The sequence below is a fragment of the Oncorhynchus masou genome, unplaced genomic scaffold (assembly GCF_036934945.1).
Source record: "Oncorhynchus masou masou isolate Uvic2021 unplaced genomic scaffold, UVic_Omas_1.1 unplaced_scaffold_1550, whole genome shotgun sequence".
Taxonomy (NCBI): Eukaryota; Metazoa; Chordata; class Actinopteri; order Salmoniformes; family Salmonidae; genus Oncorhynchus; species Oncorhynchus masou.
In genome coordinates, this window is record NW_027005551.1 from 1 (window position 1) to 10,000 (window position 10,000).

The window sequence follows — 10,000 nt, forward strand, 5'->3', positions numbered from 1 at the left end:
TCTCTACCTGTACCCCTCTCTACCTGTACCCCTCTCTCTACCTGTACCCCTCTCTCTCTACCTGTACCCCTCTCTCTCTACCTGTACCCCTCTCTCTACCTGTACCCCTCTCTCTACCTGTACTCTCTTCTACCTGTACCCTCTCTACCTGTACCCCCCTCTCTACCTGTACCCCCTCTCTCTCTACCTGTACCCCTCTCTCTACCTGTACCCTCTCTACCTGTGCCCCCTGTACCCCTCTCTCTCTCTACCTGTACCCCTCTCTCTCTACCTGTACCCCTCTCTCTGCCTGTACCCTCTCTCTACCTGTACCCTCCTTGCTCTCTCTCTTGCTCTCTCTCTGCTCTCTGCTCTCTCTCGCTTCTCTCTCAGGAATGAGATGGAGAGGCACTTCCTGGAGCTGCTTCAGTTCAACATCAACGTGCCGGCCAGCGTCTACGCCAAGTACTACTTTGATCTGCGCTCCCTGGCCGACGACAACAACCTCAACTTCCCCCTGGAGCCACTTGACAACCAGCGAGCCACTAAACTGGAGGTGAGGAGAGCTTCTAGAACGGCAGGAATGAAAACACTGCTACTTGGCAAGAGGAGAGTTTAATGGTAGTCCTGGTAACAACCCCAGCCCCTACTCCCCTACTATCATGTAGTTACTAAAAAATTGTTCCCAGGCTATCTCTGCTGTAATAAGTGTTGTGTTCCCAGGCTATCTCTGTGCTGTAATAAGTGTTGTGTTCCCAGGCTATCTCTGTGCTGTAATAAGTGTTGTGTTCCCAGGCTATCTCTGTGCTGTAATAAGTGTTGTGTTCCCAGGCTATCTCTGCTGTAATAAGTGTTGTGTTCCCAGGCTATCTCTGTGCTGTAATAAGTGTTGTGTTCCCAGGCGATCTCCAGACTGTGTGAGGACAGATACAAGGATCTGGGCAAGGTGACCATAAGGAGGTCCCTCAGCGCAGACAATCTGGTGGGCGTCCGAACCACCCACGCCGTGCTGTCCTAAAGCTGGACCTGCTACACACACAGGACAGGCTGAGGATGCACCGAAGGCCTTCCTAAACTAGACACTCACTGGCACCATCCACACACACAGCTGGTCCCAAATCAGTATGGTGGCAGCTCCACCACTGATACTGACTCATACACTCCAGGTCTGCAAGAAGGGGTTAGAGTGACTGACACCACACACTGACCATGGTGACGAAGCCTCTAACTACCCTGTGGTGTAGTTTGGCACACGGACGGACAGATGGGGACGTAGGCCAGTTTTCTTTGCTTACTGTGTAGGCCCTTAGCTGGGAAATGTATCGGTTTTAATTGAACATATTTTCAGTTGCTGTTTATTTCAAATAAACCGTAATAAATCAAATCTGTGTATGGTGTCTATTTCTAGATAAGATGTGTGATGTTATGTTGTCAGTCCTGGGTTTGCTTTAGCCTGTCTGGAGTACCAGCTGGGTGGGGTTGGTAGTTCTGGGTTTACTTTAGCCTGTCTGGAGTACCAGCTGGGTGGGGTTGGCAGTTCTGGGTTTACTTTAGCCTGTGGTGCTGGTGGGTTTGGCAGTTCTGGGTTTACTTTAGCCTGTCTGGAGTACCAGCTGGGTGGTGCCAGCTGGTGTTTGCTTCTGGGTTTGCTTAGCCTGTCTGGAGCAAGCTGGGTGGGGTTGGCCTGGACTAGTGCCAGCTGGGTGGGGTTGGTAGTTCTGGGTTTTACTTTAGCCTGTCTGGACAGCTGGGTGGGGTTGATAGTTCTGGGTTTACTTTAGCCTGTCTGGAGTACCAGCTGGGTGGGGTTGGCAGTTCTGGGTTTACAGTTCTGGGTTTACTTTAGCCTGTCTGGAGTACCAGCTGGGTGGGGTTGGCAGTTCTGGGTTTACAGCCTTCCAGCTGGGTTTAAAATTTGGTCTTTAGCCTGTCTGGAGTACAAGCTGGTGGGGTTGGCAGTTCTGGGTTTACTTTAGCCTGTCTGGAGTACCAGCTGGGTGGGGTTGGCAGTTCTGGGTTTACTTTAGCCTGCCTGTGGTGCCAGCTGGGTGGGGTTGGCAGTTCTGGGTTTACTTTAGCCTGCCTGGAGTACCAGCTGGGTGGGGTTGGCAGTTCTGGGTTTACTTTAGCCTGCCTGTGGTGCCAGCTGGGTGGGTTTTGCAGTTCTGGGTTTACTTTAGCCTGTCTGGAGTACATACAAGCTGGGTGGGTTTGGCAGTTCTGGGTTTACTTTAGCCTGCCTGTGGTGCGAGCTGGGTGGGTTTTGCAGTTCTGGGTTTACTTTAGCCTGTCTGGAGTACCAGCTGGGTGGGTTTGGCAGTTCTGGGTTTACTTTAGCCTGCCTGTGGTGCCAGCTGGAGTACCAGCTGGGTGGGGGTTGGCAGTTCTGGGTTTACTTTAGCCTGCCTGTGGTGCCAGCTGGTGGGTGGCAGTTCTGGGTTTACTTTAGTGCCTGGAGTACAGCTGGTTGGGTTTGGCAGTTCTGGGTTTACTTTAGCCTGTCTGGAGTACCAGCTGGGTGGGTTTGGCAGTTCTGGGTTTACTTTAGCCTGTCTGGAGTACCAGCTGGTTGGGTTTGGCAGTACTGGGTTTACTTTAGCCTGTCTGGAGTACAAGCTGGGTGGGTTTGGCAGTTCTGGGTTTACTTTAGCCTGCCTGTGGTGCCAGCTGGGTGGGTTTGGCAGTTCTGGGTTTACTTTAGCCTGCCTGTGGTGCCAGCTGGGTGGGTTTGGCAGTTCTGGGTTTACTTTAGCCTGTCTGGAGTACAAGCTGGGTGGGGTTGGCAGTTCTGGGTTTACTTTAGCCTGCCTGTGGAGCTGGGTGGGCAGTTCTGGGTTTACTTTAGCCTGTCTGGAGTACAAGCTGGGTGGGTTTGGCAGTTCTGGGTTTACTTTAGCCTGCCTGTGGAGTGAGCTGGGTGGGTTTGGCAGTTCTGGGTTTACTTTAGCCTGCCTGTGGTGCGAGCTGGGTGGGTTTGGCAGTTCTGGGTTTACTTTAGCCTGCCTGTGGTGCGAGCTGGGTGGGTTTGGCAGTTCTGGGTTTACTTTAGCCTGTCTGTGGTGCGAGCTGGGTCGGGTTGGCAGTTCTATTGGTTTCATGTGTCAGGTTAAGCTCAATCAAGCCCTGTATTTGAAATTACTTCAAATAAATTGCGCTGATTCTATTTTCCCATTGGTTTTTCATAGATCTGACAGGACCAGACTGGAGAATCGTAGGCTCCATAAGCGGTCTGATGGTGTTTAGAATCAGAACAACCCACGGCAGAACATACTCCAGATTCACACAAGCATTTATTCGCTACCTGGGTTACAGGCTACATAGTTTAACATGCCAGAATTGGACAAGACAATTTAAAAAAGATTTTAAAAAATCGCATGTACACTAATAAACCAGTTGATTTATTAGGTATTTAAGACAAAGGCCATTCGATAAATGGGATGCTACAGGTAGATTATGGTTAACACATTTGCAGAGGACAAACATGTGCTGCTGTAATTACTAGAACCCACCACATGGAGGCAGAAGAGGCTACAACAGTGGTCTCTAAAGTGGGAAGTTGCACCTTTTTTTAAAGAGGCACTCCAGTCTCAATAGGTGGTCCAGGTAAGTAATCACAGCACAAGTGGTGGTGGTGGGGGGGGGTCTGTATTGCTCCTCAAGCAAGGGGGAGGGGTCTGTATTGCTCCTCAAGCAAGGGGGAGGGGTCTGTATTGCTCCTCAAGCAAGGGGGAGGGGTCTGTATTGCTCCTCAAGCAAGGGGGAGAACGATGAAATTCAGTTAACACTATTTTCCTCATTTTCACCCTTATTCTTGGGATATCCATTTAACAGGAGAAGTAAAACATTGAGTGGTGACACCTCTCAATTCATCTGGACTTTTTAAAAACTGACTTCATATTAAAATATGCACAATCATAAATGGGTAGTGAAATTCCTTCATCCTCACAAGGCGTTACTGTGTCCATACACATTTCAAGAGTGAAATGTCCTTTTAGGAAGGCCACTTTAAATAAAATGACAAATAGCAATTCTCCATCTTTATTACGTATAGAAGAATACCATGCCACTTATCTCCAGGTCAATGACATGACTGATTGGATTCCTAACCATTACGCTTCAGGTTAAGAACACACTAGCAAAACATGTCATTTAAAAATTCTAGAGACATATTGAACTGTCCCCCCAGATAATTTAAAAACACCTTTAGAAAAGTTCCAACTTCAGGGGAAATCTCCTGCAATGAGTCTAGAATGAGAACTAGGAAATATAATACAAAATACTTCTATATTGCCACAATTTGTTTCAACATGTCCTTATGTGAAGACAATAGTTTACATAATTTACAGTCTGTTCAATAAGTTAAATTAACATCCATCTAGTTTCCGTCAGCCACTGTGGAGCACCATGAGTCTGACAAGCGTCCAGCCAGTCTGGTCACACAGATGGGTGCGACAGGGACTTGTGCTCAGACTGCGAGGGGAGCAGCCCGGTGCGTGTCGTGAGGGATGTGCTGGCCTCGCTGTATACTGACACGCTGGACGGTTTGTGGCCCCAGCAGGGACATGAACAACAGCAGCTCCCCAGGAACCTCCTCCATGACTCCAGAGTCTTCCCCGACCACACCCACACCCCGAGGTGATCCCCACCACCAGGCTCATAAAGTACTTCAGCATGAAGATGGCGTGGTCTGGCCCTAGGCTTAGCCTCTCTCTCAGCCTGGCAGGAGCAGGAAAGACCCCTGTCCCACTGGGGCCTGAGGTGCTGCTCGTACACCAGACAGGCCACCACCACCGCTGCAGGGACCGTGTAGAGGACGGTAAAGAGGCCCAGCCTTAACATCAGCTTCTCCAGCTTGTCCGTCTTGGTCCCCCCCTGCTTGATGACGCTGCGGATGCGGAACAACGACACAAACCCCGCTAGGAGGAAGAGGGAGCCGGTGAAGAGGTAGACCACCAGGGGAGCAAGCACGAAGCCCCGCAGGCTCTCCACACTCTGGTTGCCCACGTAGCAGATCCCTGCCACAGGGTCTCCGTCAGCCGCGCTCAGGGCCAGCACGGCGATGGTCTTGACGCTGGGCACCAGCCAGGCGGCCAGGTGGAAGTACTGCGAGTACCCGGCGATGGCCTCGTTGCCCCACTTCATACCCGCCGCCAGGAACCAGGTGAGCGAGAGCACCACCCACCAGATTGCGCCGGCCATGCCAAAGAAGTAGACCAGCAGGAACACCAAGGTGCACAGGCCGGCAGGGCCCGGGCGTCGTACAGCACGTGCCCGCCGTCCTCGGAGCACGCCACACGCTCGTGGCCCGCCGCCAGCCGCACCATGTATCCCAGGGAGATGAAGAGGTAGCAGGCAGCCAGGTAGACGATAGGCAGCTCGGGGTAGGAGAAGCGGTCGCGGTCGATCAGGAACGTGACCACCGTAGTTAAGGTCGAGACGAAGCAGAGGACCGACCACAGGCCAATCCAGAGGGAGGTGAAGGCGTGTTCGTCCGGGGTGAAGTAGGGCTGACGGCAGGGCTGGGCGCAGTTCTCCACGGGGCCTGTGTGGACGCCGCGGCCGTACAGTGAGCGGGCCTCATGCTTGACGGACACCAGGGGGTGGCGACAGCGGCAGCCGCGTTGTTCACAGTCCTGGTGGTGGTGACTGTGGTGGGGTTTGGGCAGGAGATGCGGCCTGCGGCGGGCTGGGTTGCGGTAGGGGGCCTTGGGGGTAGGCTTCGGGGGGAAGGCCGGGCCTGGGGATAGAGTAGTGGCGTCACTGCTGTTCCGGTCCATACAGAGGAGGTCAGCATCACCCAGCTCTGGCAGCCCCTCGCAGCTCATCCTCTCGGGCCATTCAAACCCATACTGGCTCATCAGGGGGAGCAGCCGCGTCAGCCCGCTCGCACACGGAGCGGCACGGGGGCAGAGGCTTGCGATAGTCCGGGATGCAGATTGGGGTGTACATGCTGCAGAGGAAGAAGAGCAGGTCAGGGGAACAGTGGATGCGCACCAGCCCAGAACTGGTGCACCTCCAGCCCCACCTCGTCCTGAGTGTCGTGGTTAAACTGGTTGGGCGTGTAGGTCAGGTTGTAGCCGATGCCTTTGCACATGGGGACCGTGATGGGTTCACACGATGGCCTTGGAGGCAGCGCGCACCGGTAGTGCGCGCATCAGCAGGAGCAGGCACAGAACGCTGATGTAAAGAGGGCAGATGTGCGTCATGGTCGCCATGGAAGCTCCTCCAACGCTGTGGATGCCCATAAAAAAGATACTTGAGGTTATTGGACAGGAAGTGCGCTCTGAACGTTTGAAACATTGTATTACTGTTTCTATGTTCTATCAATAATACACCCAATGTACTTTGGGTGTTAATCTTATTCACTCACACGTAAAGGCTAAGAAATACAGTGATGAAACAAGTTGATCAAATGTATAACTCACCAAGTCGATCACACGGGGAAATGTAGCTAGCGCATCAATATGCAATGCCAATCAAAGAGAGAAGCGCCATCTGATAGATCTTGCCACCACTAAATTCACTCCCAGTGTACCTTTAGGAAACGCGCCTCGGTGCAATCAAATCAAGTCCATTTCGACTCGATAATGCAGACGGATTTGTCAGGCAGCAACGCCTAATCCTTGCGCCACACTTTGTCTTTAAACAATATTTAGTGAAACAGCCTCCTGTTCTCTGGAGAAAAAAACTACACTCCACGACTGTCTTCCTCGTGCGTCTTCTTGCTCCGGCTCCTAACCACACGGAATAACAACACCTTGGCCGCTTACCCTGGACAGCCACGCCCACAGGGCTGCGTCCTCTCCAATAGGAATCCGCTTACACCCTGAACGACTCAATCAGTACGTTCTTTACCCATAACCTACTTGTCACATAAAGTAATATCATTCCTTATTTGTATAGGCCTTCAATCTATGTAACATCACCAGTAAAGTTAGACAATGTTTAAAGTAGTGTTGTGACCAACTCAATCCATTCATTCCTTTTACCATGACCTTATGAGACAACTGAATGCATTCTATATGACCTCACACCGACAATGTTTTATCAAAAGTAGTGTTTGATTACTAGTTAAGTCAATTTCAATTGACCCCCCTCCCCTTTGCCCTCAGACCAGACTCAGTTATTCAGGGCATGGACTCTACAAGGTGTCTGAAGTGTTCCACAGGGATGCTGTTCCATGTTGACTCCAATGCTTCTCACCGTTGACTGAAAGTCCTTTGGCACACAGGAAATTGTTGAGCGTGAAAAATCCAGCAGCGTCAGTTCTTAACACAAACCTGGCACCTACTACCATACCCTGTTCAAAGGCACTTAAATGTTTTGTGTATGTGGACTGCAGTGTGCCAGTTCAACACTGCACCTAATCAGACATATCTTTGTCCTAAACTACAGACAGAATATAAAACAGGTAGGTTTTGAACACATGTCCTGTGTGGGCTATGCTCCTATAATTAATCTGTGTGTTTGTCCTGTGTGGGCTATGCTCCTATAATTAATCTGTGTGTTTGTCCTGTGTGGGCTATGCTCTTATAATTAATCTGTGTGTTTGTCCTGTGTGGGCTATGCTCCTATAATTAATCTGTGTGTTTGTCCTGTGTGGGCTATGCTCCTATAATTAATCTGTGTGTTTGTCCTGTGTGGGCTATGCTCCTATAATTAATCTGTGTGTTTGTCCTGTGTGGGCTATGCTCCTATAATTAATCTGTGTGTTTGTCCTGTGTGGGCTATGCTCCTATAATTAATCTGTGTGTTTGTCCTGTGTGGGCTATGCTCCTATAATTAATCTGTGTGTTTGTCCTGTGTGGGCTATGCTCCTATAATAATCTGTGTGTTTGTCCTGTGTGAGCTATGCTCCTATAATTAATCTGTTTGTTTGTCCTGTGTGGGCTATGCTCCTATAATTAATCTGTGTGTTTGTCCTGTGTGGCTATGCTCCTATAATTAATCTGTGTGTTTGTCCTGTGTGGGCTATGCTCCTATAATTAATCTGTGTGTTTGTCCTGTGTGGGCTATGCTCCTATAATTAATCTGTGTGTTTGTCCTGTGTGGGCTATGCTCCTATAATTAATCTGTGTGTTTGTCCTGTGTGGGCTATGCTTTGTCATGTCTTGTTATGTCTGTTCTATGCTCCTATAATTGTCTCTCTGCTGGTCTTTTTAGGTTACCTTCTGTGTCTCATTCTTCAGCTGTTCTACATCTCCCTAACTAGCTCCTTCACTCTTTCACACCTGTTCTTCTTCCCTCTGGGTCTGTCCTGTTTCTATGTTCCTGCTACTTTCCAGTGTCTGATTCTTGTTTGTGTTTTTGATGCCAGAAGCAAGCTGTGTGTTTGTCCTGTCCTATCCTGTCGGAGTCTGCCTGGCAGGTGCATCCAGCATTATACTAACGTTCTTTTGTTCCATTGACTACGTTAGAAGAGGATTTATGCCATTCCTGTTTTTCATTAAAGAACTCTGTTTTCTGTTAAAACCGCTTTTGGGTCTTCACTCAAGTACATAACACCTATAATTAATCTGTGTGTTTGTCCTGTGTGGGCTATGCTCCTATAATTAATCTGTGTGTTTGTCCTGTGTGGGCTATGCTCCTATAATTAATCTGTGTGTTTGTCCTGTGTGGGCTATGCTCCTATAATTAATCTGTGTGTTTGTCCTGTGTGGGCTATGCTCCTATAATTAATCTGTGTGTTTGTCCTGTGTGGGCTATGCTCCTATAATTAATCTGTGTGTTTGTCCTGTGTGAGCTATGCTCCTATAATTAATCTGTGTGTTTGTCCTGTGTGGGCTATGCTCCTATAATTAATCTGTGTGTTTGTCCTGTGTGGGCTATGCTCCTATAATTAATCTGTGTGTTTGTCCTGTGTGGGCTATGCTCCTATAATTAATCTGTGTGTTGTCCTGTGTGAGCTATGCTCCTATAATTAATCTGTGTGTTTGTCCTGTGTGGGCTATGATCCTATAATTAATCTGTGTGTTTGTCCTGTGTGGGCTATGCTCCTATAATTAATCTGTGTGTTTGTCCTGTGTGGGCTATGCTCCTATAATTAATCTGTGTGTTTGTCCTGTGTGGGCTATGCTCCTATAATTAATCTGTGTGTTTGTCCTGTGTGAGCTATGCTCCTATAATTAATCTGTGTGTTTGTCCTGTGTGGGCTATGCTCCTATAATTAATCTGTGTGTTTGTCCTGTGTGAGCTATGCTCCTATAATTAATCTGTGTGTTTGTCCTGTGTGGGCTATGCTCCTATAATTAATCTGTGTGTTTGTCCTGTGTGGGCTATGCTCCTATAATTAATCTGTGTGTTTGTCCTGTGTGGGCTATGCTCCTATAATTAATCTGTGTGTTTGTCCTGTGTGGGCTATGCTCCTATAATTAATCTGTGTGTTTGTCCTGTGGGCTATGATCCTATAATTAATATGTGTGTTTGTCCTGTGTTGGCTATGCTCCTATAATTAATCTGTGTGTTTGTCCTGTGTGGGCTATGTTCCTATAATTAATCTGTGTGTTTGTCCTGTGTGGGATATACTCCTATAATTAATCTGTGTGTTTGTCCTGTGTGGGCTATGCTCCTATAATTAATCTGTGTGTTTGTCCTGTGTGGGCTATGATCCTATAATTAATCTGTGTGTTTGTCCTGTGTGGGCTATGCTCCTATAATTAATCTGTGTGTTTGTCCTGTGTGGGCTATACTCCTATAATAATCTGTGTGTTTGTCCTGTGTGGTGTTGTCTATGCTCCTATAATTAATCTGTGTGTTTGTCCTGTGTGGGCTATGCTCCTATAATTAATCTGTGTGTTTGTCCTGTGTGGGCTATGCTCCTATAATTAATCTGTGTGTTTGTCCTGTGTGGGATATACTCCTATAATTAATCTGTGTGTTTGTCCTGTGTGGGCTATGATCCTATAATTAATCTGTGTGTTTGTCCTGTGTGGGCTATGCTCCTATAATTAATCTGTGTGTTTGTCCTGTGTGGGCTATACTCCTATAATAATCTGTGTGTTTGTCCTGTGTGGGCTATGCT

General features: G+C 48.6%; 1 protein-coding gene and 1 pseudogene across 1 annotated transcript; one reads left to right on the forward strand and one right to left on the reverse strand.

The window, feature by feature from the left end:
- Nucleotides 1–368: 368 nt before the first annotated feature.
- On the forward strand, nt 369–1,254 carry LOC135531197 (cyclin-Y-like protein 1). Its single transcript, XM_064959315.1, has 2 exons — nt 369–535; nt 881–1,254. Exons 1-2 carry the CDS (start codon nt 380–382, stop codon nt 995–997), a joined length of 273 nt encoding a protein of 90 aa, XP_064815387.1. The 5' UTR covers nt 369–379; the 3' UTR covers nt 998–1,254.
- A 3,083-nt stretch (nt 1,255–4,337) lies between these two features.
- On the reverse strand, nt 4,338–6,194 carry LOC135531198 (frizzled-5-like; annotated as a pseudogene).
- Nucleotides 6,195–10,000: the final 3,806 nt, after the last annotated feature.

Excerpts from the sequence above, each read along its gene's own strand:
- LOC135531197 (XM_064959315.1), top strand. The coding sequence starts at position 380 with ATGGAGAGGCACTTCCTGGAGCTGCTTCAGTTCAACATCAACGTGCCG. Across the intron at positions 536-880 it reads AGCGAGCCACTAAACTGGAG|GCGATCTCCAGACTGTGTGA; the intron begins GTGAGGAGAGCT and ends TTGTGTTCCCAG.